The sequence below is a fragment of the Coregonus clupeaformis genome, chromosome 23 (assembly GCF_020615455.1).
Source record: "Coregonus clupeaformis isolate EN_2021a chromosome 23, ASM2061545v1, whole genome shotgun sequence".
Lineage (NCBI taxonomy): Eukaryota > Metazoa > Chordata > Actinopteri > Salmoniformes > Salmonidae > Coregonus > Coregonus clupeaformis.
In genome coordinates this window covers 40218752-40246002 of record NC_059214.1, presented here as the reverse complement: position 1 = coordinate 40246002, position 27251 = coordinate 40218752, and the positions used below count along the sequence as shown (strand labels likewise).

General features: G+C 42.6%; 1 protein-coding gene across 1 annotated transcript; it reads left to right on the top strand.

Annotated features, from left to right (window-relative positions):
• Positions 1-13: 13 nt before the first annotated feature.
• Positions 14-27238, top strand: LOC121536954 (integral membrane protein 2B). Its single transcript, XM_041844625.2, has 6 exons — positions 14-254; positions 20938-21057; positions 21287-21520; positions 24197-24307; positions 24520-24670; positions 26286-27238. The coding sequence occupies exons 1-6, from the start codon at positions 174-176 to the stop codon at positions 26372-26374; spliced, it is 786 nt and encodes a 261-aa protein (XP_041700559.1). The 5' UTR covers positions 14-173; the 3' UTR covers positions 26375-27238.
• The last annotated feature ends 13 nt before the right edge of the window (positions 27239-27251 follow it).

Here is a 27251-nt window from a genome sequence, read left to right as displayed (position 1 = left end):
AGAGGAGTCTGTCTGCTACCCGACTTTGTTGCTGTTGGGGTTAGGCAGCACGAGTTATGTTGTGTTAATCTACGACGTCGTAGGAGCTGTTGCAGCAAGATACCAAACAACGTCGACGTGATTAACACACTCGCTCTCTTATTTTCGAAATAAAACAAAGTGTAAATTTCACGATGGTGAAGGTATCCTTTAATTCGGCCCTCGGGCAGAAGGATGTGAAAAAGGACAGCGAAACCCTCATTCCCGATGACAAGGTGAGTAGCTAGTTAGGGTGCAGGTAGTTTGCCACCATAACTTTTTCACATCAGTGGAAGATATCATCAGTAAGTTTTTGTGGTTTTCCTCCAGATTCTGAAATGTGTAATTCTACCTCTTATCTTTTCTCATCTTGACTACTAACTGTACAGCGAGACTTTTGGTTTTCACCTTCCCACACATTTGAATCCCCTGGCCTAAATTATTCCATCTTAATCTGTATTATCACATTTAAGTTATTTCTCCTGAGTTTGAAGTGGTCTTTAACAACAAATGCAGAATTTTTTTTCGCCTCTTCATGGGGATTTCCGTAGCTTTGCCTAGTGGTTTCACAATCCACATGCTATAATTAGTTTCTATGGGCATCTGCAGACTTGATATACTTGATTCACCAAGATTAATTATGATCAGGGGTATTCAACCGGGGATCTGCAGATTTGCTAGCAACAACAGAATACATTAATTTTGAATTACGTGGCCTACCTACAGTAAAAAAAATAGTATCTTATTTCAAATTGTCTTTATTTCTTAACTCCTAATATTGGGCAAATTACACTAATTTGAGCTAATTACACCGAATAGGCTGCCAGTGCGGCAAGTGCTGCTGGCCGCTGTTAAGTTTTCTTGACTTTGACACATTTTTGGCTAACCTTTGTTTAAACAGCTGGTCTTAGCTAAAATGTGTTTGGAGTTACCTTTCTACCTAATAGGCTATGTTAGAGTTCCTGTTCCAATGATGTGGGGAAGTCAAAATAATAAAACAATCTACCAAATGTATTCATTTTAAAATGTTGATTACCTACTTCATTCACCTGATGACAAGACGTGCTAACATGATGGGGGTCGTTGGGTTTCCTGGGAGGGGTCGTTGGGCAAGAAATGATCATTTATGGTGATACCACGCTGCATTGCCTGAAAATATTTTTGGTATTACAGATTGTTCTGGCAGTAATCACAAACTTAAATGGGAGGAAGGATGTTTAACATGCTTTTTACATTGTATCACAAATGTTAAAAACAATATAATGAAAATTGCCATTTTAGGCCCTTTTTAGACTTATCCATGCTGCCTGTAAGACCCTATGAACCGTACATGGTACAGACAACATCTTGGTGTCATTATACTCCTTATAGTGTGCTCTAAAATATGGTGTATGTGTAAAACTCCAACACCATAATTAAGTTTGCAGACGACACAACAGTGGTAGGCCTGATCACTGACAACGATGAGAGCCTATAGGGAGGAGGTCAGAGACCTGGCCGTGTGGTGCCAGGATAACAACCTCTCCCCCAACGTGATCAAGACAAAGGAGATGATCGTGGACTACAGAGAAAAAAAGAGGACTGAGCATGCCCCCATTCTCATCGACAGGGCTGTAGTGGAACAGGTTGAGAGTTCCTTGGTGTCCACATTACCAACAAACTATCATGGTCCAAACACACCAAGACAGTCGTGAAGAGGGCACGACAAAGCCTATTCCCTCTCAGGAGACTGAAAAGATTTGGTATGGGTCCTCGGATCCTCAAAACGTTATACAGCTGTACCATCGAGGGTAGTGCGTATGGCCCAGTACCTCACTGGGGCCAAGCTTCCTGCCAACCAGGACCTCTATACCAGGCGGTGTCAGAGGAAGGCCCTATAAATGGTCAAAGACTCCACCCACCCCAGTCAGACTGTTCTCTCTGCTACCACACGGCAAGCGGTATCAGTGCCAAGTCTAGGTCCAAAAGGCTTCTTAACAGCTTCTACCCCCAAGCCATAAGACTCTTGAACAGCTAATCATGGCTAGCTTGACTTTTTGCATTCCCACCCCACTCCACCACCACCCCCTCTTTTGCACTACTGCTACTCTGTTTATTATTTTACATTTTACATTTACGTCATTTAGCAGACGCTCTTATCCAGAGCAACTTACAAATTGGTGCATATATTATCTATGCATAGTCACTTTAACTCTACCCACATGTACATATTACCTCAATTACCTCGACTAACCGGTGCCCCTGCACATTGACTCTGTACCGGTACCCCCTGTATGTAGCCTCCCTACTGTTATTTTGTTTCACTGCTGCTCTTTAATATTTTTTTATGTTTTACTTAACATTTTATTTTATTTAAACTGCATTGTTGGTTAAGGGCTTGTAAGTAAGCATTTCATTGTAAGGTCTACACCTGTTGTATTTGACGCATGTGGCAAAAAAAATTGATTTGATTTATAAAAATAAATAAACATTCATTTATTCAACATGAAAAATATGAACATCTCAAAAGTACCCTATTTGCTTTAGCTAATTTTTTACTTATTGTTTGGAACAATATACTCTTTAAACTAGGGCAGTCCCCAACAAAAGAAAATATTGGTCTAGCGAGAGTAATCCTGTTCTTTCGACCAATCAATTGGTCGACATGTTAAAACTTATTTTTCCGTATAGACACACACCCTATATGTTTTAATAAAACCAACTACATATGCACTGAGCTTGTCTGATGCTTTAAGCACACTATTTGATTAAATAATTAAGACACAGAAAAGCCTGATGGTCACACTGTTAAAAAAAAAAAAAGACAGCGAATGCCTGTGTGACTGGCGTACGTTGTCTCGCTTTCCTCCCTACTGCAGAGAAAAGGCACCACAGCACAGCAAGTGTTTATTGTGCTCTCCGTGCTGAAGCTAGCTGCAACATCATTTCAGCCATTTAGTTTCTTACTGAAAAGTTCTGTTACCGAAATCCCTAGTTTGTTTAGGAAAAGCATTCCCTATCCCTTCAACCCTTGCTCTCTTTACGTGAAACATGTAAGCATCGCATGCAAGTGACCTATAGCCTATCATAATCACATCAATAAATTAGTTGTAACAAACTCTGAGCACAGTAATGTCAACAGCAGAATGGATTCGGACAATGTGAACAAGAAACTCGAAACGGGCAGATGTTTACTGGTTGCTCAGGTGGGAAAGGGGGAGTCAGCTCTGTGGAAGACATTTGACTTAGTTGTGGAAATTACTGGAGATCAAGAAAAAGGAGAGAATAGGAGCAAGCGTTGTGTGAGTATTATGTGTGCCAAACAGTTGCTGTTAGATTTACAATATTATTTTTTTCTGGTCATTTGAAACAGTGTAAACAACACTAAATAAATAAGTGTACCAGAGTGTTCTAACAAAGAAAAATATGCACTATTGTTAAAAAGTTTGGGGTCACTTAGCAATTTCCTTGTTTTCCATGAAAACATACATGAAATGAGTTTGAATATGAAATATAGAAAAATGAATAGGAAATGTAGTCATTGACAAGGTTAGAAATAATGATTTTTAATTGAAATAATAATTGTCCTTCAAACTTTGCTTTTGTCAAATAATCCTCCATTTGCAGCAATTACAGCCTTGCAGGCCTTTGGCATTCTAGTTGTCAATTTCTTGAGGTAATCTGAAGAGATTTCACCCCATGCTTCCTGAAGCACCTCCCACAAGTTGGATTGGCTTGATGGGCACTTCTTACGTACCATACGGTCAAGCTGCTCCCACAACAGCTCAATAGGGTTGAAATCCGTTGACTGTGCTGGCCACTCCATTATAGACATAATACCAGCTGACTGCTTCTTCCCTAAATAGTTATTGCATAGTTTGGAGCTGTGCTTTGGATCATTGTCCTGTTGTAGAAGGAAATTGGCTCCATGGTATGGCATTGCAAAATGGAGTGATAGCCTTCCTTCTTCAAGATCCCTTTTACCCTGTACAAATCTCCCACTTTACCACCACCAAAGCACCCCCAGACCATCACATTGCCTCCACTATGCTTGACAAATGGCATCAAGGACTCCTCCAGCATCTTTTCATTTGGTCTGCGTCTCACAAATGTTCTTCTTTGTGATCCGAACACCTCAAACTTAGAATTGTCTGTTCATAACACTTTTTTTCCCCCAATCTGTGTCTGTGTTATTTTGCCCATCTTAATCTTTTATTTTTATTGGCCAGTCTGAGATATGGCTTTTTCTTTGCAACTCTGCTTAGAAGGTCAGCATCCCGGAGTCGCCTCTACACTGTTGACGTTGAGACTGGTGTTTTGTGGGTACTATTTCATGAAGCTGCCAGTTGAGGACCTGTGAGGCGTCTGTTTCTCAAACTAGACACTCTAATGTATTTGTCCTCTTGCTCAGTTGTGCACCGGGGCCTCCCACTCCTCTTTCAATTCTGGTTAGAGCCAGATGGCGCTGTTCTGTGAAGGGAGTAGTACACAGCGTTGTACGAGATCTTCAGTGTCTTGGCAATTTCTCGCATGGAATAGCCTTCATTTCTCAGAACAAGAATAGACTGATGAGTTTCAGAAGAAAGTTCTTTGTTTCTGGCCATTTTGAGCCTGTAATCGAACCCACAATTGCTGATGCTCCAGATACTCAACTAGTCTCAAGAAGGCTAGTTTTATTGCTTCTTTAATCAGCACAACAGTTTTCAGCTGTGCTAACATAATCGCAAAAGGGTTTTCTAATGATCAATTAGCCTTTTTAAAATGATAAACTTGGATGAGCAAACACAACGTGCCATTGGAACACAGGACTGATGGTTGCTGATAATGGGCCTATGTACCGTATTTTCCGCACTATAAGGCGCACCGGAGTATAAGCCGCAGCAGCTAAATTGAATGATATTGAATGATGTGTACATATATAAGCCGCACTGGACTATAAGCCGCAGGTGTTTTTTAATGTTTAATTACCATATGTAAGGGTTCGTGCACAGAGGGGATTGTCGGGAAAGAGACAAACTGTCTCGCTCTCGTAATGTCTCTGTCTCTCGTACCACTCTCGGTTCCACTTTTACTTTTGCGCGCTACCTGTCTCACTCTTTTCCGGCCTCCAGCTTTTCCTGCTGGAGCCCGCCGCTTAAAGGTGGGGGGCGCGGACCGGTCATAGAGCCCATAGAGTTAAAGTTTGTGGACTGTAACCTGTAACATCCATAGATTTAGGTCTTCTAGTGGCCGTTAGCTGTAAAAATCCATAGATTAGCCGCACCGTTATATAAGCCGCAGGGTCGAAAAATGGGGGAAAAAGGCGCGGCTTATAGTCCGAAAATTACGGTAGATATTCCATTAAAAATCAGCAGTTTCCAGCTACAATAGCCATTTACAACATTAACAATGTCTACACTGTATTTCTAATCAATTTGATATTTTAATGGACAAAAAATTGCTTTTCTTTTGAAAACAAGAACATTTCTAAGTGACCCCAAACTTTTGAACGGTAGTGTATATAAAGATTTTAGTACAGCAGACTTAAAAACGGTTGCATGCATTCATGAATTGCAGCTTTTTGTTTAGGCTAATTATCCAAAGCTCCCTTTGTTGTTTAATTTTAAAACTAAAATGCTTGATTGCATTTCAAAGCATGAATGTCTCGTATGCTGTGTGATGGCATGAACAAATTAATGATTGATTGATTTACATTTTAGTCATTTAGCAGACGCTCTTATCCAGAGCGACTTACAGTTAGCACATACATTATTTTATCGAACCCACAACCCTGGCGTTGCAAACGCCATGCTCTACCAACTGAGCTACATCCCCTGCTGGCCATTCCCTCCCCTACCCTGGACGACGCTGGGCATATATATTGAAATAAGTTACGGTATTAAGACTAAACAGGACGCACTCTTAGGCCTACAGCTCGATGGTGGTTATACAAGGCTACTATACAAAGCCTACTAATGATAACGACATTACTTATTTTTATAATGATCATTGTAATAATAACAATAAGGAGATCAAGAAAAAGGAGGGTATAGGAGCGAGAGCTGCATGCGTATTATGTGTGACGACACAGATGCTGTTAGATTACACTCCTCAATTGTCCAGTGTTGGTGATCGCATTCCCGCTAGTGCTTCTTCTTGGTTTTAGCTGATAGGAGTGGAACCCAGTGTGTCCCACTGGCTATCATAAGTTGAATGCACCAATTTCTAAGTCGCTCTGGATAAGAGCGTCTGCTAAATGACGTAAATGTTTGGAACAGTGTAAACAACACTAAATAAATGTAATACCAGTCTGTTCTAACAAAAAAAATGGAATAGCCTTTATTACAGCATAGCAAAGATTAAAAACAGCCCAATCTGTGAAATTGCTTTATCCAACATTTTGCCGTTGCATGAGGCTTGGTGCTCACGGAATCAGTAGGCTATTAAACAAGCACTCAAACAGGCAACCGAAGCAAGATCTGTCTTATTTCTGTAGATACAGTTGAAGTCGGAAGTTTACATACACCTTAGCCAAATACATTGAAACTCAGTTTTTCACAATTCCTGACATTTAATCCTAGTAAAAGTTCCCTGTCTTAGGTCAGTTAGGATCACCACTTTATTTTAAGAATGTGAAATGTCAGGATAAAAGTAGAGAAAATCATTTATTTCAGCTTTTATTTCTTTCATCACATTCCCAGTGGGTCAGAAGTTTACATACACTCAATTAGTATTTGGTAGCATTGCCTTTAAATGTTTAAATTGGGTCAAACGTTTTGGGTAGCCTTCCACAAGCTTCCCACAATAAGTTGGGTGAATTTTGGCCCATTCCTCCTGACACAGCTGGTGTAACTGAGTCAAGTTTGTAGGCCTCCTTGCTAGCACATGCTTTTTCAGTTCTGCCCACATTTTTTTTCAATAGGATTGAGGTCAGTGCTTTGATGGCCACTCCAATACCTTGACTTTGTTGTCCTTAAGTCATTTTGCCACAACTTTGGAAGTACAGTGGGGAGAACAAGTATTTGATACACTGCCGATTTTGCAGGTTTTCCTACTTACAAAGCATGTAGAGGGCTGTAATTTCTATCATAGATACACTTCAACTGTGAGAGACGGAATCTAAAACAAAAATCCAGAAAATCACATTTGTATGATTTTTAAGTAATTCATTTGCATTTTATTGCATGACATAAGTATTTGATACATCAGAAAAGCAGAACTTAATATTTGGTACAGAAACCTTGTTTGCAATTACAGAGATCATACATTTCCTGTAGGTCTTGACCAGGTTTGCACACACTGCAGCAGGGATTTTGGCCCACTCCTCCATGCAGACCTTCTCCAGATCCTTCAGGTTTCGGGGCTGTCGCTGGGCAATACGGACTTTCAGCTCCCTCCAAATATTTTCTATTGGGTTCAGGTCTGGAGACTGGCTAGGCCACTCCAGGACCTTGAGATGCTTCTTACGGAGCCACTCCTTAGTTGCCCTGGCTGTGTGTTTCGGGTCATTGTCATGCTGGAAGACCCAGCCACGACCCATCTTCAATGCTCTTACTGAGGGAAGGAGGTTGTTGGCCAAGATCTCGCGATACATGGCCCCATCCATCCTCCCCTCAATACGGTGCAGTCGTCCTGTCCCCTTTGCAGAAAAGCATCCCCAAAGAATGATGTTTCCACCTCCATGCTTGGGATGGTGTTCTTGGGGTTGGGATGGTGTTCTTGGGGTTGTACTCATCCTTCTTCTTCCTCCAAACACGGCGAGTGAAGTTTAGACAAAAAAACTATATTTGTCTCATCAGACCACATGGCCTTCTCCCATTCCTCCTCTGGATCATCCAGATGGTCATTGGCAAACTTCAGACGGGCCTGGACATGCGCTGGCTTGAGCAGGGGGACCTTGCGTGCGCTGCAGGATTTTAATCCATGACGGCGTAGTGTGTTACTAATGGTTTTCTTTGAGACTGTGGTCCCAGCTCTCTTCAGGTCATTGACCAGGTCCTGCCGTGTAGTTCTGGGCTGATCCCTCACCTTCCTCATGATCATTGATGCCCCACGAGGTGAGATCTTGCATGGAGCCCCAGACTGAGGGTGATTGACCGTCATCTTGAACTTCTTCTTCCATTTTCTAAAAATTGCGCCAACAGTTGTTGCCTTCTCACCAAGCTGCTTGCCTATTGTCCTGTAGCCCATCCCAGTCTTGTGCAGGTCTACAATTTTATCCCTGATGTCCTTACACAGCTCTCTGGTCTTGGCCATTGTGGAGAGGTTGGAGTCTGTTTGAGTGTGTGGACAGGTGTCTTTTATACAGGTAACAAGTTCAAACAGGTGCAGTTAATACAGGTAATGAGTGGAGAACAGGAGGGCTTCTTAAAGAAAAACTAACAGTTCTGTGAGAGCCAGAATTCTTACTGGTTGGTAGGTGATCAAATACTTATGTCATGCAATTTAAATGCAAATTAATTACTTAAAAATCATACAATGTGATTTTCAGGATTTTTGTTTTAGATTCTCTCTCACAGTTGAAGTGTACCTATGATTAAAAAAATTACAGCCCTCTACATGCTTTGTAAGTAGGACAACCTGCAAAATTGGCAGTGTATCAAATACTTGTTCTCCCCACTGTATGCTTGGGGTCATTGTCCATTTGGAAGACCCATTTGTGACCAAGCTTTAACCTCCTGACTGATGTCTTGAGATGTTGCTTCAATATATCCACATAATTTTCCTTCCTCATGATGCCATCTATTTTGTGAAGTGCACCAGTCCCTCCTGCAGCAAAGCACCCCCACAGCATGATGCTGCCACCCCCGTTCTTCACGGTTGGGATGGTGTTCTTCGGCTTGCAAGCACCCCCTTTTTCCTCCAAACATAACGATGGTCATTATGGGCAAATGGTTCTATTTTTGTTTCATCAGACCAAAGGACGTTTCTCAAAAAAGTACGATCTTTATCCCCATATGCAGTTGCAAACCGTAGTCTGGCTTTTTTTTTATGCCGGTTTTGGAGCAGTGGCTTCTTCCTTGCTGAGTGGCCTTTCCGTTTATGTCGATATAGGACTCGTTTTACTGTGGATATAGATACTTTTGTACCTGTTTCCTCCAGCATCTTCACAAGGTCCTTTGCTGTTGTTCTGGGATTGATTTGCACTTTTCGCACCAAAGTACGTTAATCTCTAGGAGACAGAACGCGTCTCCTTCCTGAGCGGTATGATGGCTGTGTGGTCCCATGGTGTTTATACTTGCGTACTATTGTTTGTACAGATGAACGTGGTACCTGCAGGCATTTAGAAATTGCTCCCAAGGATGAACCAGACTTGTGGAGGTCTACAATTTATTTTCTGAGGTCTTGGCTGATTTCTTTTGATTTTCCCATGATGTCAAGCAAAGAGGCACTGAGTTTGTAGGTAGGCCTTGAAATACATCCACAGGTACACCTCCAATTGACTCAAATGATGTAAATTAGCCTATCAGAAGTTTCTAAAGCCATGACATCATTTTCTGGAATTTTCCAAGCTGTTTAAAGACTTAGTGTATGTAACTTCTGACCCACTGGAATTGTGATACAGTGAGTTATAAGTGAAATAGTCTGTCTGTAAACAATTGTTGGAAAAATGACTTGTGTCATGCACAAAGTTGATGTCCCAACCGACTTGCCAAAACTATAGTTTGTTAACAAGAAATTTGTGGAGTGGTTGAAAAACAAGTTTTAATGACTCCAACCTAAGTGCATGTAAACTTCCGACTTCAACTGTATACAGTACCAGGGTTTTTCCTTTATTTTTACTATTTTCTACATTGTAGAATAATAGTGAAGGCATCAAAACTATGAAATAACACACATGGACCCATGTAGTAACCAAAAAAGTGTTAAACAAAACAAAATATGTTTTATATTTGAGATTCTTCAAAGTAGCCACCCTTTGCCTTGACAGCTTTGCACACTCTTGGCATTCTCTCAACCAGCTTCACCTGGAATGCTTTTCCAACAGTCTTGAAGGAGTTCCCACATATGCTGAGCACTTGTTGGCTGCTTTTCCTTCATTCTTCGGTCCTTGGAGTTTGCCAAAAAACAGTAGGTTATTCTCACAGAATTGTTACTCTCCTGCCATGTACAAATTACTGACATGGCAGATTCAGACTGGACTGAAATTACAGATGTGGTGTTTTGTGCTTGTGCACATAATTTATATTACCCGACCACCCCCAGTAAAATTAAAACCGTCCGAATAGGGCTTTAGGCAAGGGCTGTTTCCTCGTTGCTGCTGCCTCCGCCGCATTGTTCTCAATCCCAATATTCGGGTACATTTTGCTATTATGCACATAGCAACATAGGAAAAGGCGCCATTTCTACAGCGCGCTGAATGTTTCAGAACCGCAGACAGCGACCATATCCAACGCGGGAGAAAGTAATATTAGATTTTATTAATGTTGCACCATTAATTTTTTTACATAATATAACCATATCCAATTTCAGTATCACATGTCTTAGTGATGGACTGTGCCATCCCCGTGGCCTCAGCAATGGATTAGTCCACTGAGACAGGCGCGAATCAGACAGGTGTCTTGTGCACCATGAAAAATATTAAAATAAATTGTTACTACTCGACTAAAGAAATCTCGGTCGACCAACAGCCTATCGACCAAATGGGGTCAGCCCTACTTTTAACATATCACATTTCCAGAGTGGGGTCTCTGCTACCTTTGAAGAAATGTATACATTTTATACATAGAAATTAAATTGACTTTATAGGTCATTAACCAATCACAGCCACCCTGTAGGATTGCACATTCAGCAAATAACCAGCAGAGGGAGTTCAATTTTCCCAATTCACTGTGTTTTGGTGGTTATGATACATTTTATGATCACCACCAAAAGTAGTTTGTAGCAGAGAGCCCAGTCTGGTAATGTGATGTACTTGTAGAGTATATTGTTTAATACATTATGTCTAAAAATGAACAAAATCGAAAAGGGTACTTTTGAGGTATTAATAGTTTTCATGTTGAATAAATGAATGTGTAAAATTGTATTTCACAATGTAGCGATCTCCATATTTTAGAGCACACTATTAGGAGTAATGACACAAAGGTGTTGTCTGTATCGTGTACGGTTGGTTGTGTTACAATTGTAAAAAACATATCAAACAACCTTCCTCCCAGTGAAGCTTCTATGTGATAATTGCCAGAACAATCTAAAATACAAAGAAAACAGCCAATCAGCCAATGCTGGTATTGAATCACCCTTTTACAGTATGCTTGCTCATTTGCATTTTTTGGGTTAGTTCTTTAGGGGACAGTTATCTTGTTTTATTTGGGGAAGTCAGTGTTTTCATGCTGGCCAAACGTTCACATGAATGAGAGTTTCGAGACAAAGCAAGATGACCAAAATAGGCTACTGTTGGGCCCAATAGGCAGCATGCATTCAGGTTAGCTGGGCAGGCATAGGCTCCAAATGCATTTCTGGGGAATATTTCACCAGAGACTTACCTCACGCCAGTGTTTATGTCAATGTGCTCTAGTATTATTTTTGGGAACTATGTTTCCATCAGAAGTGTGACACAAGACTTGGGGCGAGCAGAATCAACAACCTCTGCATCAAGACCAGGTGTTAACCGGCGTGGAAGGTGTTAACCAATGTTCACAGTTAGCCATTCATTGTATTGTGTAAATGCCAGATGAAAATAACCAGTGGCCTTGGCCCCAAGTCGGAGCAGGTCCACCGAGGCCATTGCCCAGTGAGACTGGAGACGGTCCGTGGAGGTGGAAACAAAAGTCTGCGCCTTTTTGGTAAAACACTGGGATAAGTCTCAGGTGAAAATGTACTGGCGCCATAAAATGTACTGGCTCCATAAAATGGAGGGAGGTGTTTTTACACCACTTCCCAGCTGGCAGGATGCAGCTCCCCTGGCCTGGCTAGGGAAGCCATCTCAGGGAATGTGTAGGTCAGTAGCTCATCAGATGGAGTGAGAGACGGACAGTTGGAGGGTTGGCTCTGTTCACACTCTGCCTGATTTAACAGGCGCAGAGTGATTGGCAGCGGGCACAAGACAGTGCAGCTGAGAGTGTGTATGTGCTGTCAAGGGTTCGACCAAGAGCAAGCCTGAGTCTGCTCTGCAACCACTTGACAGTTCAATATTATTATGGATATGTAGGCCAACTTCATAATGACACACTCCCTAACAACACAGAAGCACCCCTAGAATGTAGTACTGTTATTTGCCTTACCTCGACTAGGCAACTTTCAAGGGCATGTCTCTCTGGTCGGCTTGTTTGAACACGGAAGCAGATCTGATATCAAGTTAGCACCTCAGTCTTTTCCTGTTAGCGATTGAGCTAGTTGTTATTAGACAGCCTTGGCTACATCTTGGTACATAAATGTATAAACTGTAGCATGTAAGTCCTGGATGGAGCATGCAAATGTACAATAGAATGAAAGTTCAAACTGAATGTTTGGAATGTGTCAATGGCAGTCTCTATAGATGGAAGGGAAATGGCTGCAAAGTAGGATCGAAGAATATTCAGCAGTGCATAGACTAGGCCTAGTTAGTCCCCCCAGGATTTTGCAGAAATTTTGTTTGTGATATTTGCAGGCAAAAATGCTTGATTTTGCTGAGGTAATTTTGACATTTTGCATGGCAAAATGCGATTTTTGTCCAATTTGGTTGTCAAAATGCGCTGAGGGTAAACGTTCATGTAGCTTGATTGAACCATATTATGCTGTAAATATGCAGTGATTGGTTGAAATTACGAGCCCTCTTTTTGATGGGTCAGTTTTCTGCTATAATATTGCAATGATTTGACTTTTATTCAGAAATAGTGCGTGATTGGTCAAATTTGCAAGCACTAAAGTGGTTAGAAAGGCTATCTTAAATAAGACCTGCTGGCCATAAATTCACAGAGCATTACTGAGGATATATTTTGGGATTGTTGGGGTGGAGAAGGGAGGCGACGAGGATTTATTGACATGCTTGCTTTTGTGTGTGTACTGTGTTGCCTAGTTGTTGTGGGTGTGTCAGGTTATTGTATCGTTATTTTGGTGCATTCGAGTGGAAGCGTGATGGTATGACCATGGTGAAGGATTATCTGTCAGGGGCTTATATTGGGTTGATGCTCCCCACAGATCTCCTTCTCTCACGTGGACATATGGAGGGAGTGGAGGCATAGCTCCCCAGCAGGACATAGTGTGATGTGATTCTGAATCATCTGGTCAAGACCCCAGTCCAAAAACAACCATTTGGTCTATCAGCAGAGGTAGATTGTCAGGTACACTCACACACTGCCACTGCATGCTCATGCTGCTCACTCCGCTTGTGTGTTCTATGAGGCTGTGTGTTCTGAGACTGTATGAGACATGTGGAGCCCTGGGGGGGATTTAGCCTAGTGCCTCCCACAGGGCGTCGACCACTAAAACTCAGAGGAAGAGATTAACCAACCTGTCGCAAGAGAAAAGGCAAGCAGAGGACAACCTCCACTCACTCATTCCATTCACTCCACTCACTGACTGACACTCACTCACTCCATTTACTTACCTTTCTCCTAACACATGACCTCTCACCCCAATACCCTGAACAAACTCACCTCAGTCCCAGATAGTTTGCCCAGTGCCCAACTCAGACTAAACAACATGGCTGCCAACAGCTTCACACTGCTTATCTCTTTCAGAGTGGTGGATGAGGTTTCACAGACAATCCTTGAGTTACTGAAACAGTAGCTCTTCCTCGGTCACAGTAAAACATTACCTGTCTCCGAGCTACTGAAACTCTACCTCTTTTCAGGGTGTTGTTACATTCCTGAACTTTAGAATTAAGATGTTCTGTCAGTGCGAAAGTAGAAAGGGAAGTATTTTCTCTCCTTGTTGGAAAACGTAAAAAGAGGCATACTATAACAATAGAAAAGGAATAGAAATTCAGGAGTTAAGCAAATTGTACTCATCTCCTGGTTGTGATTTTGTTATTTTAGAGATTGGAAATGCCACGGTAATACAGCATGGCTTCATTATGAAGACTGTCAGTACCACTGAATTATTTATATATATATATATATATATATATATATATATATATATATATATATATATATATATATATATATATATATATATATATATATATATATATATATATATATATATATATATATATATTAGTCTAGGCCAGGTAGTTTGCATACTGGAAACTTGGCTACACCTGCTGTATCCTTGTCATCCGTGGCAGCAGCAGGTTGGGGAGCATGTGGAAACTTGCAGGAACCCATACCTGAGGGACAGACAGTCTTCGGAACAGAGGGAGAGGCTAGACGAAGACGTTGAGCTAAGGGATAGCCTAGCATATGGTGCCCTCTATACCATGTGAGACCACAATGATAACATATTCAAAGGGGAAGCATACGTGTTTGTCTGTAGTGGCTTTTCCAAAAAGCAAAAGACAAGGACACGCACAACAACACTTTTAAGCTTATAAAGATATAACAAGCCTTAGAAACACAGTTCATGGTGTCTCATTTTACCATAGACAGAAATTGCATTCATCTGAGAGGGAGAACAAGTGTTTGTGTAGTGCTTTCCTTGGTGTTACTAGTTTCGACACACAGACAGAGCATTGATCGTCACCCCAGATGTAGGCGTAGAGCCAGTGGTCTGAGGGGGCTTATCAGAGCGGAAGACAATTTCTGTCTGAGGGGAGAGTAAACATGATTAAAGTATAGGAATATATTAGGCTACATAAAGTACAGCACATCCAGTATTTTTAAAGGTCCAATGCAGCTGTTTTTATCTCAATATCAAATAATTTCTGTGTGACAATTAAGTACCTTACTGTGATTTGTTTTTAAATTAAAATGGTGTAAAGGAAACAAAAATAGCTTCAAAGATTTGACTGAGTTACCGTTCATATAAGGAAATCAGTCAATTGAAATAAATTAATTAGGCCCTAATCTATGGATTTCACATGACTGACAATACAGATATGCACCTTTGGTCACAGATACCTAAAAAAAAAAAAGGTAGATGGATCAGAAAAACAGTCAGTGTCTGGTGTGACCACCATTTGCCTCATGCAGCGCGACACATCTCCTTCGCATAGAGTTGATCAGGCTGTTGATTGTGGCCTATGAAATGTTGTCCCACTCCTCTTCAATGGCTGTGTGAAGTTGCTGGGTATTGGCGGGCACTGGAACACGCTGTCGTACACGTCGATCCAGAGCATACAAAACATGCTCAATGGGTGGCATGTCTGAGTGCAGGCCATGGACGAACTGGGACATTTTCAGCTTCCAGGAATTGTGTACAGATCCTTGCGACTTGGGGCCTGCTGAAACATGAGGTGATTGCGGCTGATGAATGGCACGACAATGGGCCTCAGTATCTCGTCACGGTATCTCTGTGCATTTCAAATTGCTTTTGATAAAATGCAATTGTGTTTGTTGTCCATAGCTTATGCCTGCCCATGCCATAACCCCACCACCACCATGGGGCACTTTGTTTACATCAGCAAACCACTCGCCCACACGACACCATACGCGCGGTCTGCCATCTGCCCGGTACAGTTGAAACCAGGATTCATCCGTGAAGAGCACATTTCTCCATCATGCCAGTTGCCATCGAAGGTGAGTATTTGCCCACTGAAATGGGTATTTCAGTGGGCTGCAGTCAGGTGTGAGGATGACGAGCATGCAGATGAGCTTCTCTGAGACTATTTCTGACAGTTTTTGCAGAAGTTCTTCGGTTGTGCAAACCCATTTTCATCAGCTGGCCCGGTGGCTGGTCTCAGACGATCCTGCAGGTGAAGAAGCCGGATGTGAAGGGCTGGCGTGGTTACTGGTCTGCGGTTGTGAGGCCGGTTGGACGTATTGCCAAATTCTCTAAAACGACGTTGGAGGCAGCTCATGGTACAGAAATTAACAGTCTGGCAACAGCTCTGGTGGACATTCCTGCAGCCAATTGCATGCTCCCTCAAAACTTGTGGCAAAACTGCGCATTTTAAAGTGACCTTTTATTGTCCCCAGCACAAGGTGCATGTGTAATGGATGCTGTTTAATCAGCTTCTTGATATGCCACACCTATCAGGTGGATGGATTATCTTGGCAAAGGAGAAATGCGCACTAACAGGGATGTAAATGAATCTCTACACAAAATGTGAGAGAAATAAGCTTTTTGTGCGTGTGGAAACTTTCTGGGATCTTTTATTTCAACTCATGAAACATGGGACCAACACTTTACATGTCCGTTGATATTTCTGTTCAGTGTATATAACACTTTTAGGACTATACTGGGCCTTTTTAAGGCACTGGACTAGGTCTTCTGCAGTGTACACTGTAATCTATTCTCCCATATTGTCTATTTCAACACTAAGGTCTGATGAGGCCTGGGTCAAAAGTGTGTTTCTTGATTTACGTTGATGTCCAGTATCTGCTTACAGCTTCTGGATGTGCGTATGTTCTACCCTTTGTTCCACAGAAAAGGGGAAACCAACATAGTCAGAGCAGAAGAACACAAAAAAAGGAAGAGGAAGTGAAATGGAACAGACTGGAGGAACAAAACTGAGACCAAGTTAATTTTAGCGCAGCAGCCTTATACTATCAAAGTACAACATGAGAAAAAACCGCAGAGATTCTTCTTGCTCATGAAGCAGAAGTTTCTGTTTTTAGTGGTTTACATTACCCAATTTACTCTTACAGTAAGTCGAAGCCTATCCCTGGAAACTCCCCTTCTTCGGTCAGCAAAAGGCAAAACCACGCTGGCATTTGATCTCATGGGGAAGAGATTAGATGTAAAAGTTAAAGCATCCAGAAAGCCTCAAGAAATACTCCCTTTTTGCTATCTCTAGAAAAGCACTTGCTACCAAACGGTGGATATAATGGGATATACAGTACCAGTCAAAAGTCTTGAAGGAGCTCCCACATATGCTGAGCACTTGTTGGCTGCTTTTCCTTCACTCTGCCGTCTGACTCATCCCAAACCATCTCTATTGGGTTGAGTATGAGGGATTGTGGAGGCCAGGTCATCTGATGCAGCACTCCATCACTCTCATTCTTGGTAAAATAGCCCTTACACAGCCTGGAGGTGTGTTGGGTCATTGTCCTGTTGAAAACAAATGATAGTCCCACTAAGCCCAAACCAGATGGGATGGCATATTGCTGCAGAATGCTGTGGTAGCCATGCTGGTTAAGTGTGCCTTGAATTCTAAATAAATCACAATGTCACCAGCATAGCACCCCCACACCATAACACCTCCTCCATGCTTTACGGTGGGAAATGCACATGCGGAGATCCTCCGTTCACCCACACCGCGTCTCACAAAGACACGGCGGTTGGAACCAAAAATCTCAAATTTGGACTCCAGACTAAATACACAGTTCCACCGGTCTAATGTCCATTGCTCGTGTTTCTTGGCCAAGCAAGTCTCTTCTTCTTATTGGTGTCCTTTTAGTAGTGATTTCTTTGCAGCAATTCGACCATGAAGGCCTGATTCACACAGTCTCCTCTGAACAGTTGATGTTGATGTCTGTTACTTGAACTCTGTGACGCATTTATTTGGGCTGCGATTTCTGAGACTGGTAACTCTAATGACCTTATCCGCTGGGTCTTCCTTTCCTGTTGCGGTCCTCATGAGAGCCAGTTTCATCATAGCGCTTGATGGTTTTTACGACTGAACGAAGACACTTTCAAAGTTCTTGAAATGTTCCGTATTGACTGACCTTCATGTCTTAAAGTAATGATGGACTGTCGTTTCTCTTTGCTTATTTGAGCTGTTCTTGCCATAACATGGACTTGGTCTTTTACCAAATAGGGCTTTCTTCTGTATACCCCCCCTACCTTGTCACAACACAACTGATTGGCTCAAACGCATTAAGAAGGAAAGAATTTCCACAAATTAACTTTTAAGAAGGCACACCTGTTAATTGAAATGCAGTCCAGGTAACTACCTTATGAAGCTGGTTGAGAGAATGCCAAAAGTATGCTGTTATCAAGGCAAAGGGTGGCTATTTGAAGAATCTCAAATATAAAATATATTTTGATTTGTTTAACACTTTTTTTTTTTATTACTACATGATTCCATATGTGTTATTTCATAGTTTTGATGTCTTCACTATTATTCTACAATGTAAAATGTTTTACTCATTGAAGGGTTTTTCTTTATTTGTAAGTGTGTCCAAACTTTTGACTGGTAGTGTACAGTCGTGGTCAACATTTTTGAGAATGACACAAATAATAATAGTAATTTTCACAAAGTCTGCTGCCTCAGTTTTGATGATGGCAATTTGCATATACTCCAGAATGTCATGAGTGATCAGATGAATTGCAATTAATTGCAAAGTCCCTCTTTGCCATGAAAATGAACTTAATCCCCCCAAAAAACATTTCCACTGCATTTCAGCCCTGCCACAAAAGGACCAGCTGCCATCATGTCAGTGATTCTCTCGTTAACACAGGTGAGAGTGTTGACGAGGACAAGGCTGGAGATCACTCTGTCATGCTGATTAAATTAGAATAACAGACTGGAAGCTTTAAAAGGAGGGTGGTGCTTGAAATCATTGTTCTTCCTCTGTTAACCATGGTTACCTGCAAGGAAACACGTGCTGTCATCATTGCTTTGCACAAAAAGGGCTTCACAGGCAAGGATATTGCTGCTAGTAAGATTGCGCCTAAATCAACCATTTATCGGATCATCAAGAACTTCAAGGAGAGACGTTCAATTGTTGTGAAGAAGGCGTCAGGGTGCCCAAGAAAGTCCAGCAAGCGCCAGGACCGTCTCCTAAAGTTGATTCAGCTGCGGAATCGGGGCACCACCAGTGCAGAGCTTGCTCAGGAATGGCAGCAGGCAGGTGCGAGTGCATCTGCACGCACAGTGAGGCGAAGACTTTTGGAGGATGGCCTGGTGTCAAGAAGGGCAGCAAAGAAACCACTTCTCTCCAGGAAAAACATCAGGGACAGACTGATATTCTGCATAAGGTACAGGGATTGGACTGCTGAGGACTGGGGTAAAGTCATTTTCTCTGATGAATCCCCTTTCCGATTGTTTGGGGCATCCGGAAAACACCTTGTCCGGAGAAGACAAGGTGAGCGCTACCATCAGTCCTGTGTCATGCCAACAGTAAAGCATCCTGAGACCATTCATGTGTGGGGTTGCTTCTCAGCCAAGGGAGTGGGCTCACTCACAATTTTGCCTAAGAACACAGCCATGAATAAAGAATGGTACCAACACATCCTCCGAGAGCAACTTCTCCCAACCATCCAAGAACAGTTTGGTGACGACCAATGCCTTTTCCATCATGATGGAGCACCTTACCATAAGGCAAAAGTGATAACTAAGTGGCTCTGGGAACAAAACATCGACATTTTGGGTCCATGGCCAGGAAACTCCCCAGACCTTAATCCCATTGAGAACTTGTGGTCGATCCTCGAGGCGGGTGGACAAACAAAAACCCACAAATTCTGACAAACTCCAAGCATTGATTATGCAAGAATGGGCTGCCATCAGCCAGGATGTGGCCCAGAAGTTAATTGACAGCATGCCAGGGCGGATTGCAGCAGTCTTGAAAAAGAAGGGTCAACACTGCAAATATTGACTCTTTGCATAAACTTAATATAATTGTCAATAAAAGCCTTTGACACTTATGAAATGCTTGTAATTATACTTCAGTATACCATAGTAACATCTGACAAAAATATCTCATAACACTGAAGCAGCGAACTTTGTGAAGACCAAAACTTGTCATTCTCAAAACTTTTGACCACGACTGTATGTTAGTCTCTTTCTCCCCCTTGCTCCCTCTCTTGGTTTTTGCTATTAGCCTACTACCCTGTGTTTCCCTATTTCTCCCTTCCTCCTAGTCTCTCGCCATCTTTATCGCTTTGGGTCACCCTGGAAACGGCACTCTGCTGCTCCGAGTCTTGTGTTGACATTAAATTGATTGAGGTCAGGCAGACTCTTACTTCTTGGGAAGGGCGAGTCGCTTGCTTCTCATTGCGCTATAGCTTTTCCACTGAAGTTGGGTTGAGAATGTGGTCTCTTCCTGTTGAGCTATTGTTTGGACCCGGAAATGCTGACTCATGCAGTCATACTCCTGAACTGTACAGATGGGCTCAACAACAATGTTCTCAGTCAGCAAACTTGTTTCTTCGGAGGCCAGCTCTAGAACTTCCTCTTGTTGAAAAGGAGAGAAATTTGCTGTGAGGGTGTTACTGAAGAATGTGCGAGTGTTTTTTAGTTCAAGTTTTTTTACATGTATTTTTTATATAAAGCGAAGACCAGCTGTATTACACCAAGATCCAAGGATCAAGCAGATATCGTGGCCTTAGTCTATGATATCACAAATTGACTGCAATGATATGTCAAGACATTAGGAATATACACTGTAGATGGTCTGCTCTCCCCATCCTCTGTTTTCTCTTTCTATGTTCTCCTACTCGTTCTACCCAATTTCTCCTTTCTACCTCTCTTCTTCCTCTCCCTCCCTCGCTGTGCTGATTTGTTTCTCTGGTTGCATCATGACTCACCCTGCTCTGTGCCTCTTTGGGGAGAATAAAGCCCTCTTCATCCGTTCCTTAAACACAGCCATTGTTTTGTCTCCGCTCCCCTCCCAATGCGCTGCACGCTCTCTCAACAAGACCTAACTGTTTTTGTTGTTTTGAACCAGGAGTGTTGCCATAACTCTCATATCTAATGTGGCTGTGCCCATCCCTCCTACACTGCCTCTGGAACACAGGGGTTAGATGGAAAAGGAAAGGGAGAGAAAGGGCAGGGAAAGGAGAGAGGTTAGAGATGGGCAGAAGTGAGAAGAGTTTCAAGAGAATCGCGTGAGGAGTAAAGAGAAAGATGAGGGTTGAATGACTTAGAAATCTGTCTGTGGTGAACTGTGCACTTGACATGAACAATTAAAATGCATTCTTTATCACATTTCACAAACAATTAATGTGTGTCTGTTTGTGTCTCACACCCTGCCTCTTCCCTCCGGGTTTTTCCAGGATCCGGAGGTGGCTCTGCCGGTGCGTCAGCAGTCCAAGGCCTTGTGCTGGTGTGTGTGCCTGGGCTTGGCCCTCATCCTGTCTAGCGTGGTGGTGGGAGGGGCCTCCTACTACATGAAGGTAAGATTGGACCACTCAGACCCCAGCGTCTATCCAGGGTTATTGAATACTGTAGCTGGCTTGATTGGAATGTAATTGACACTTTTTTAAAGAACTTATTGTATTTGAATACAACATGATATATTTATATATTTTTATTTGACATTGCAAAAGAGACCTTATGCTAGAAGGGCAGAGCTCCATGCAGTGAAAAGTGGGAATAAAAACGTTCACTAAGTCCGTCCACCAGGAGGGCGGGGTGTTTGAGTGTGGGGTGATGTACCGTGAGGAGGACATGGAGAAGTACCGTGAGAAGACGACGATCCAGGAGGAGGAGGATGTGGAGCTGGACCTGCGCTCCAGCTTCAAGAGGATCCAGGAGAACATCCGCGTACTGGAGGACCAGGAGGTGGCTCTAATCAACGTACCCCTGCCCGAGTTCGAAGACGGCAACCCTGCTGACATCGTTCACGACTTCCAAAGGGTAAGACTCAGACTTCCTGAATTGACTGAATTGTAAATTGAATCAACTTCAACCCTAATTGACCTGGCCCAGGTATCCTGGATGGATATAGATCTCATTCCGTCAGTAGAGGATGCCTGGTTGTTCTTTAAAAGTAATTTCCTCTCAATCTTAAATAAACATGCCCCATTCAAAAAATACAGAACTAAGAACAGATATAGCCCCTGGTTCTCCTCAGACTTGACTGCCCTTGACCAGCACAAAAACATCCTGTGGCGTACTGCATTAGCATCAAATAGCCCCCGCGATATGCAACTTTTCAGGGAAGTTAGGAACCAATATACACAAGCAGTTAGGAAAGCAAAGGCTAACTTTTTCAAACAGAAATTTGCATCCTGTAGCACTAACTCCAAAATGTTTTGAGACACTGTAAAGTCCATGGAAAATAAGAGCACTTCCTCCCAGCTGCCCACTGCACTGAGGCTAGGAAACACTCACCACCGATAAATCTACAATAATCGAGAATTTCAACAAGCATTTTGCTACGGCTGGCCATGCTTTCCACCTGGCTACCACTACCCCGGCCACCAGCTCTGCACCCTCCGCTGCAACTTGCCCATGCCCCCCCGCTTCTCCTTCACACAAATCCAGACAGCTGATGTTCTGAAAGAGCTGCAAAATCTGGACCCCTACAAATCATCTGGGCTAGACAATCTGGACCCTTTCTTTCTAAAACTAGCCGCCGAAATTGTCGCAACCCCTATTACTAGCCTGTTCAACCTCTCTTTCGTAACGTCTGAGATCCCCAGAGATTGGAAAGCTGCCGCGGTCATCCCCCTCTTCAAAGGGGGTGACACTCTAGATCCAAACTGTTACAGACCCATATCCATCCTGCCCTGCCTTTCAAAAGTTTTTGAAAGCCAAGTCAACAAACAGATCACCGACCATTTCGAATCCCACCGTACCTTCTCCGCTATGCAATCCGGTTTCGAGCTGGTCATGGGTGCACTTCAGCCACGCTCAAGGTCCTAAACGATATTATAACCGCGATCGATAATAGACAGTACTGTGCAGCCGTTTTCATTGACCTGGCCAAGGCTTTCGACTCTGTCAACCACCGCATTCTTATTGGCAGACTAAATAGCCTTGGTTTCTCAAATGACTGCCTCGCCTGGTTCACCAACTACTTCTCAGATAGAGTTCAATGTGTCAAATCGGAGGGCCTGTTGTCTGGACCTATGGTAGTCTCTATGGGGGTGCCACAGGGTTCAATTCTTGGGCCGACTCTTTTCTCTGTGTATATCAATGACGTCGCTCTTGCTGCTGGTGACTCTCAGATCCACCTCTACGCAGACGACACCATTTTGTATACATCTGGCCCTTCATTGGACACTGTGTTAACAAACCTCCAAACGAGCTTCAATGCCATACAACACTCCTTCAGTAGCCTCCAACTGCTCTTAAACACTAGTAAAACTAAATGCATGCTCTTCAACCGAACGCTGCTTGCACCCGCCCACCCGACTAGAATCACTACTCTCGACGGGTCTGACCTAGAGTATGTGGACAACTACAAATATCTAGGTGTCTGGTTAGACTGTAAACTCTCCTTCCAGACTCACATTAAGAATCTCCAATCCAAAGTTAAATCTAGAATCGGTTTCCTATTTCGCAACAAAGCCTCCTTCACTCATGCTGCCAAACATGCCCTCGTAAAACTGACTATCCTACCGATCCTTGACTTCGGCGATGTCATTTACAAAATAGCCTCCAACACTCTACTCAGCAAATTGGATGTAGTCTATCACAGTGCCATCCGTTTTGTCTCCAAAGCCCCATATACTACCCACCACTGTGACCTGTACGCTCTTGTTGGCTGGTCCTCACTACATATTCGTCGCCAAACCCACTGGCTCCAGGCCATCTATAAATCACTGCTAGGCAAATCCCCGCCTTATCTTAGCTCATTGGTCACCATAGCAACACCCACCCGTAGTCTGCGCTCCAGCAGGTATATCTCACTGGTCATCCCCAAAGCCAACACCTCCTTTGGCCGCCATTCCTTCCAGTTCTCTGCTGCCAATGACTGGAACAAATTGCAAAAATCTCTGAAGCTGGAGACACTTATCTCCCTCACTAACTTTAAGCATCAGTTGTCAGAGCACCTTACCGATCACTGCACCTGTACACAGCCCATCTGAAATTAGCCCGCCCAACTACCTCATCCCTATATTGTTATTTATTTTGCACATTTGTACCCCAGTATCTCTATTTGCACATCATCTCTTGCACATCTATCATTCCAGTGTTAATACTAATTGTAATTATTTTGCACTATAGCCTATTTATTGCCTTACCTCCATAACTTGCTACATTTGCACACACTGTATATATATTTATTTCTGTTGTATTTTTGACTTTGTTTTGTTTTACCCCATATGTAACTCTGTGTTGTTGTTTTTATCGCACTGCTTTGCTTTATCTTGGCCAGGTCGCAGTTGTAAATGAGAACTTGTTCTCAACTGGTTTACCTGGTTTAAATAAAGGTGAAATAAAAAATAAAATAAAAAACCCTGCTGTTTATTTCTAACCCCTGTTATGTTTCTGTGGGGATAACAATCCACAGACCATGGATTGTCTGTGTTCAGTGGAGTTCCATGATGTTGTTATCTTACAGAGTGTTCTGTCTCTCCACAGAACCTGACTGCCTACCTGGACCTGTTCCTGAACAAGTGTTATGTCATCCCCCTCAACACCTCCATTGTCATGCCTCCCAAGAACTTGCTGGAGCTGTTGATCAACATCAAGGTAACAGGAACTGCTTTATGAATCATGTTACAATAATTATAGTAATACATTAGATTTCTTATGCACTTGTCTGGGCACCCAATGTAACCTTTTATAGTGATGTAAGAGAGACTGATAATACATGTTTTTGAAATGAACCACTTAGTAGCGCTATCTCATGACGGTAATGATAGGATGTGTTAGTCAATGTTGTATTCCTCTTTCTCCCCCAGGCTGGTACCTACATGCCCAAGAACTACATGGTCCATGAGGAGATGGTGGTGACTGAGCGCCTGGACAACGTGGAACAACTGGGATACCATATCAACAACCTCTGCCAGGGCAAGGACACCTATAAGCTTGAGCGCAGAGACAGGATCCTGGGTCAGTACACACACACCCGCATAAATGCACGAACACCATACATCACACCTCGCACACGCTTCATAGTTCTTTGGACAAGTAAGGAATTATGCTAACATGCCCAAAAGAAATAGGCTTCTCCTACATTCAGCCCTTTTTAGCTTGAGATCATGACTGACTGGTCTCTAAGCACACAGTTAGACCTCAAATACCTAACACCCTTCTCACACAAACACGTGCACGTACAAGTATTCACACGCGCGCCCACACGTCTAACAAAACTACCACATGGGCATTGCGACATACACTATATATACAAAGTATGTGGACACCCCTTCAATTTAGTGGATTTGGCTATTTCAGCCACACCCGTTGCTGACAGATTAATAAAATCAAGCACACAGCCATGCAATCTCCATAGACAAACATTGGCAGTAGAATGGCCTTACTGAAGAGCTCAGCGACTTTCAATGTGGCACCGTCATAGGATGCCACCTTTCTAACAAGTCAGTTCGTCAAATTTCTGCCCTGTTAAAGCTGACCCGGTCAACTGTAAGTGCTGTTATTGTGAAGTGGAAACGTCTAGGAGCAACAACGGCTCAGCCACGAAATGGTAGGCCACACAAGCTCACAGAATGGGACCGCAAGTGCTGAAGCGCGTAGCGCGTAAAAATCATCTGTCCTCGGTTGCAACACTCACTACCGAGTTCCAAACTGCCTCTGGAAGCAACATCAGCACAATAACTGTTCGTCGGGAGCTTCATGAAATTGGTTTCCATGGCCGAGCAGCCGCACACAAGCCTAAGATGACCATGCGCAATGCCAAGCATCGGCCGGACAGGTGTAAAGCTCGCTGCCATTGGATTCTTGAGCAGTAGAAACGCGTTCTCTGGAGGGATGAATCACGCTTCACCATCTGGCAGTCCAACAGACGAGTCTGGGTTTGGCGGATGCCAGGAGAATGCTTCCTGCCCCAATGCATAGTGCCAACTGTAACGTTGGTACTATGGAGGAGGAATAATGGTCTGGGGCTGTTTTTCATTGTTCAGGCTACTGCATACAATGACATTCTAGACGATTCTGTGCTTCCAACTTTGTGGCAACAGTTAGGGGAAGGCCCTTTCCTGTTTCAGCATGACAATGCCCCCGTGCACAAGGCAATGTCCATACAGAAATGGTTTGTTGAGATTGACGTGGAAGAACTTGACTGGCCTGCACAGAGCCCTGACCTCAAACCCATCGAACACCTTTGGGATGAATTGGAACACCGACTGCGAGCCAGGCCTAATCGCCCAACATCAGCGCCCAACCTCACTAATGATCTTGTGGCTGAATGGAAGCAAGTCCCTGCAGCAGTGTTCCAACATCTAGTGGATGGACAGTGGAGACTGTTATAGCAGCAAAGGGGGGACCAACTCCATATTAATGCCCATGATTTTGGAATGAGATGTTCGACGAGCAGGTGTCCACATACTTTTGGTCATGTAGTGTATCTGACTCATACCTTTCCAAAAGAATGTTCTCCCAATGAGTCTGAGCCTGTATGAACAACCAACCACCATATATTGTGGCATCTCATACAGGTTTTTATTAGGTGTAGATCAGCATTTTAACCTTACCATCTCCCACATTACAGGTATGCAGAAGCGTGAAGCTCTCAACTGCCACAAGATCCGTCACTTTGAGAGCAAATTTGTGGTGGAGACCTTGATCTGTGAGCCCTAGTGACGTCGCCGTGGGCAAAGTGGCACATCGTCTCCATACAACCTCTTCATTTCTCTAGGAGCGCAGTTAGAGATTTGCAATCCTAGTTTTCTGTTTTTAATTTTACCATTTGTTATTCTACATCAGGTAGTTTTGTGTGCGTGATAATTTTTATGTGAAATGGGGCAATTTGTCTCTGCTTAAAACATGTAAAAATCAGTTCCGTGTTTTTTTCATTATACAGGGATGCAATTATACGATAGAGGGTTTCTATTTTTTGGAGGATATATTCAACGGCAGGACTGCTAGTTTGTCAAAAATGTAAACTTCACTGATTTGAGATCTATGTTAAGATTACTTAAATAATACAACTGCGATTTAAGGGGTGACTTGAAGCAGATCATGTATGGTATAGTCAGACTTACTGAAACGGAGTCTAAATGTATTTTTGAATACAGGAAGGAAAATGTGTAAAGGAATAGAAAATGTATAATTTTGTACCACTGAACCTGGTTTTAGAAGGGACTAGACCAGGGTGTTTTATAGGTTTTACATTTTGTCTGTTGAAACTATTAATTTCTTAACTGGAAAACATCTTAAGATAAGTGTGGATATATGTTTTTCTTTCATCTAGCTTTAAGAATAAATCAAAACCAAGACCGTTGTCTATAGAATTCAAATCAGTTATTTTTTCTTATACAACAAAGGAAAACATTCACACTTTTTTTTAAATATTGGGATCAAAATATTGTTTTCGCACATTTTCTTTGAATGTAGACATTTTTCAGAATATACCATTTTTGGGGATAACTCAATCTATATTACTAATTTGTATAAAACCTCTGTAAAGATATGACCAACACCACAATAAATCTTAAACCAGTGCTACTGACTTCCA

Coding starts and splice junctions, on each gene's coding strand:
- LOC121536954 (XM_041844625.2), top strand. CDS start 174: ATGGTGAAGGTATCCTTTAATTCGGCCCTCGGGCAGAAGGATGTGAAA. Junction 255..20,937: donor CCCTCATTCCCGATGACAAG/GTGAGTAGCTAG, acceptor GGGTTTTTCCAG/GATCCGGAGGTGGCTCTGCC. Junction 24,308..24,519: donor AGCTGTTGATCAACATCAAG/GTAACAGGAACT, acceptor TTTCTCCCCCAG/GCTGGTACCTACATGCCCAA.